General features: G+C 45.2%; 1 protein-coding gene across 1 annotated transcript; it reads right to left on the bottom strand.

Moving 5' to 3' along the window:
- Positions 1-411: 411 nt before the first annotated feature.
- Positions 412-1,550, bottom strand: LOC137937247 (uncharacterized). The gene is made up of 2 exons (XM_068782331.1): positions 1,128-1,550; positions 412-519 (listed from the first exon to the last, which is right to left on the bottom strand). Exons 1-2 carry the CDS (start codon positions 1,548-1,550, stop codon positions 412-414), a joined length of 531 nt encoding a protein of 176 aa, XP_068638432.1.
- Positions 1,551-2,776: the final 1,226 nt, after the last annotated feature.

Here is a 2,776-nt window from a genome sequence, read left to right as displayed (position 1 = left end):
CCATTTATGAATGGAACATAGATTCTATGTTTGAATATCAGATTTTAGAACATTGTCGAAGAATGCTTATGTATGCTACCATTTGTAGACAACATAAGAATTCCGATCAAGGAATAGAAGAAATGTTAACTGCTGGGTTTTTTGAAACCTTAAAAGGTTGGTGGGATAATGTTACGGTCCCAAGTCATGGATCGAGTAACACGACGTGGGATTTGTGAATCCAGCACTGGTACTGAGTTGTTGGACTCGGTATGAGTGTAAACAAAAATCTTCCTTGCTGGTTTTCTCTCACGTGGACAAGACTTGATGGATACAATATCTTGATTGCTAAATATATGAAGTTAAGCCATCAATGTTGACCAGAATAAAGTAAGGAGAATACCTTTTTTTCTTCTCACGGAAATCAGGGTTTCATCCCTTGATTTGGTTGTAGCAAGGCAAGCTATGTACACCTTGCTTGTAGCAAGCCTTGGCCCAAATGCATGAATGATTATCCTCTCTTTCCTTGCTGGTTCCAAGCTTAGGAACAGTAATTAATCTCCTTCACGTGAATGACCAGAAAACTCTCCACTTGCTGCTCGTCAAGAGGGTTAGACCCCTTGATGGTGGCTGACGTTGATGAAGAGGGAGAACCCTCTCTTTGGGCTTGGAAAAGGGGCAGGAAGCTCCTTTTCTTAGTATGGATGATGGAGGATGAATTTGGGTGAAGATGGATGGCAATGAGGGGTGAAGGATAGGTTGGATTTTTGGAGTAAACCCTAAACTCGAGATCAAGAGGTGATCTCAACCTGTTTAGACTAGGTTATTCTAAAATCTCAAAGCTTACCTATTTCATTCATACCTATCCCTTAAATAGGGAGTTTTAGGGTTAGGGTTACAATAATTCCCCATAATGCCCTTACATATAAAGTAATTAGAAATAACTTCTACTTAAAACAATATAAGAAATAAATCCTACTTAAAACAATATAAGAAATAAATCCTACTCAAAGAAATATAAGAATTAAATCCTATTGAGTGAGTTGTTGTTGTCTTCTTCGTTGTGTGACTCGGTGTGCTATTGAGTCCACAACATCTGCCTCCCCATAGAGAAAGAGCTTGTCCTCAAGATCAAAAGCTGGGTAGACTTGTTTGAAGATGGCCACAAGTTCCCATGTTGCAGCGTCGGGGTCAGTGTCCGTCCACTGAACTAGAAGCTCCCTATGATCATTGGTGAGCCGTGCATGTAACACCGCAGCTGGGTTAAGAATAACCTCGCCATGATCAACCGGTGGTAGGAATGGAGTGGATGTAGGCTGTGCTCCGGAATGCGGCTTCAAAAGAGATACATGAAACACATCGTGAATTCTGGTTGTGTCTGGTAATTTGAGTTGATAGGCGACTGGTCCCACGCGTCGAAGAATGGGAAACGGCCCAAAAAATCTGGGTGAGAGCTTATGATGTGGAGGTCCCGCTAGAGACTGCTGACGATAGGGCTGGAGCTGTAGCCACACATACTTTCCAACCTCAAAAGAGACCTCACGGTGGCCTCTGTCGTATACATCCTTCATCCGAGCTTGGGCTCTTCGTAGCCGTTCTGTGATATTCTGTAGCAGTAGATCCCTGTCTATGAGTGCCTGATCAATCGTGTCCACGAGGGTGGACCCTGGGTTGTACAAGAGGAGGCGAGGTGGATCCCGACCATATATAACCCGAAAAGGAATGGATTGCAATGCAGAGTGGAACGAAGTGTTGTAACAGTATTCGGCCCACGGAAGCCATTAAACCCATTGCCGCGGACTATCCCCTACCAAGCACCATAGATACATCTTGATGGTGCGGTTCACCACCTCAGTCTGCCCGTCTGTCTGTGGATGATAGGCGGAGGAGAACTTCAATTTTGTCCCACTCAAGCGAAACAGTTCCCGCCAAAAGGTGCTCGTGAAAACTGCATCTTTGTCACTCACAATGGATTTTGGAATGCCATGTAAGCGGACTATCTGCTCCAGCAAAGTCTGAACAACCCGTGTTGCTGTATACGGATGAGCCATCGGTATAAAATGCCCGTACTTGGAGAATCGATCAACCACTACAAAAAGTACAGATTTGCCAGCTGACAGGGGTAGGCCTTCCACAAAATCCATTGAAATATCGGCCCAAACCTACGTAGGAAGGGCCAGAGGCTGGAGAAGACCGGCTGGACTCAAGTGCTCGGCTTTGTTGCACTGGCATACCTGACAATCGCCCACATAAGTCGCAATAGAGGGTTTCATGGCTTGCCAGTAAAAATCAGCTCGAATTTTGTGAGAGGTCTTCTGGATCCCCTCGTGTGTACTGTTGTGGTAGACCGAGAGAATAACTGGAATCAACTTGGACTCAGGTGGAAGGAAAATCCGCTGCTTGTAATAAATAAGTGAATCCTGGATGGACCGCTTCACATTCATTGTCCCTTCTGAGATCTGCTGATGCAGTTCCTGCACTGCAGGGTTAGTAGAATAGACCGACTGTTGATCTTCGAAACACCGTGACAAGGCATCTACCGCCTTATTTAATCTCCCCGCACGATACTCCACTGAGAAGTCAAACCCCAACAACTTACTGATCCAGTGCTGCTGTGGCGACGTCGTCAAACATTGTTCTAGTAGGAATTTAAGGCTGTAGTGATTCGTGCGTATGAGAAAAGCCCGACCCCAGAGATAAGGCATCCAATGTTGGACCGCTTTGGCCAACCCAATCAATTCGTGCTCATAGGCTGCCAGTTTGTGATGGCGAACTGCCAACTGTCCGCTAAAATATG

Source organism: Aristolochia californica, unplaced genomic scaffold (assembly GCF_029961685.1).
Source record: "Aristolochia californica isolate CCGP_79_NKW_82.1479 unplaced genomic scaffold, dmAriCali1.0.hap1 SCAF_7, whole genome shotgun sequence".
Taxonomy (NCBI): Eukaryota; Viridiplantae; Streptophyta; class Magnoliopsida; order Piperales; family Aristolochiaceae; genus Aristolochia; species Aristolochia californica.
This window is presented reverse-complemented; position numbering and strand designations above follow the sequence as displayed.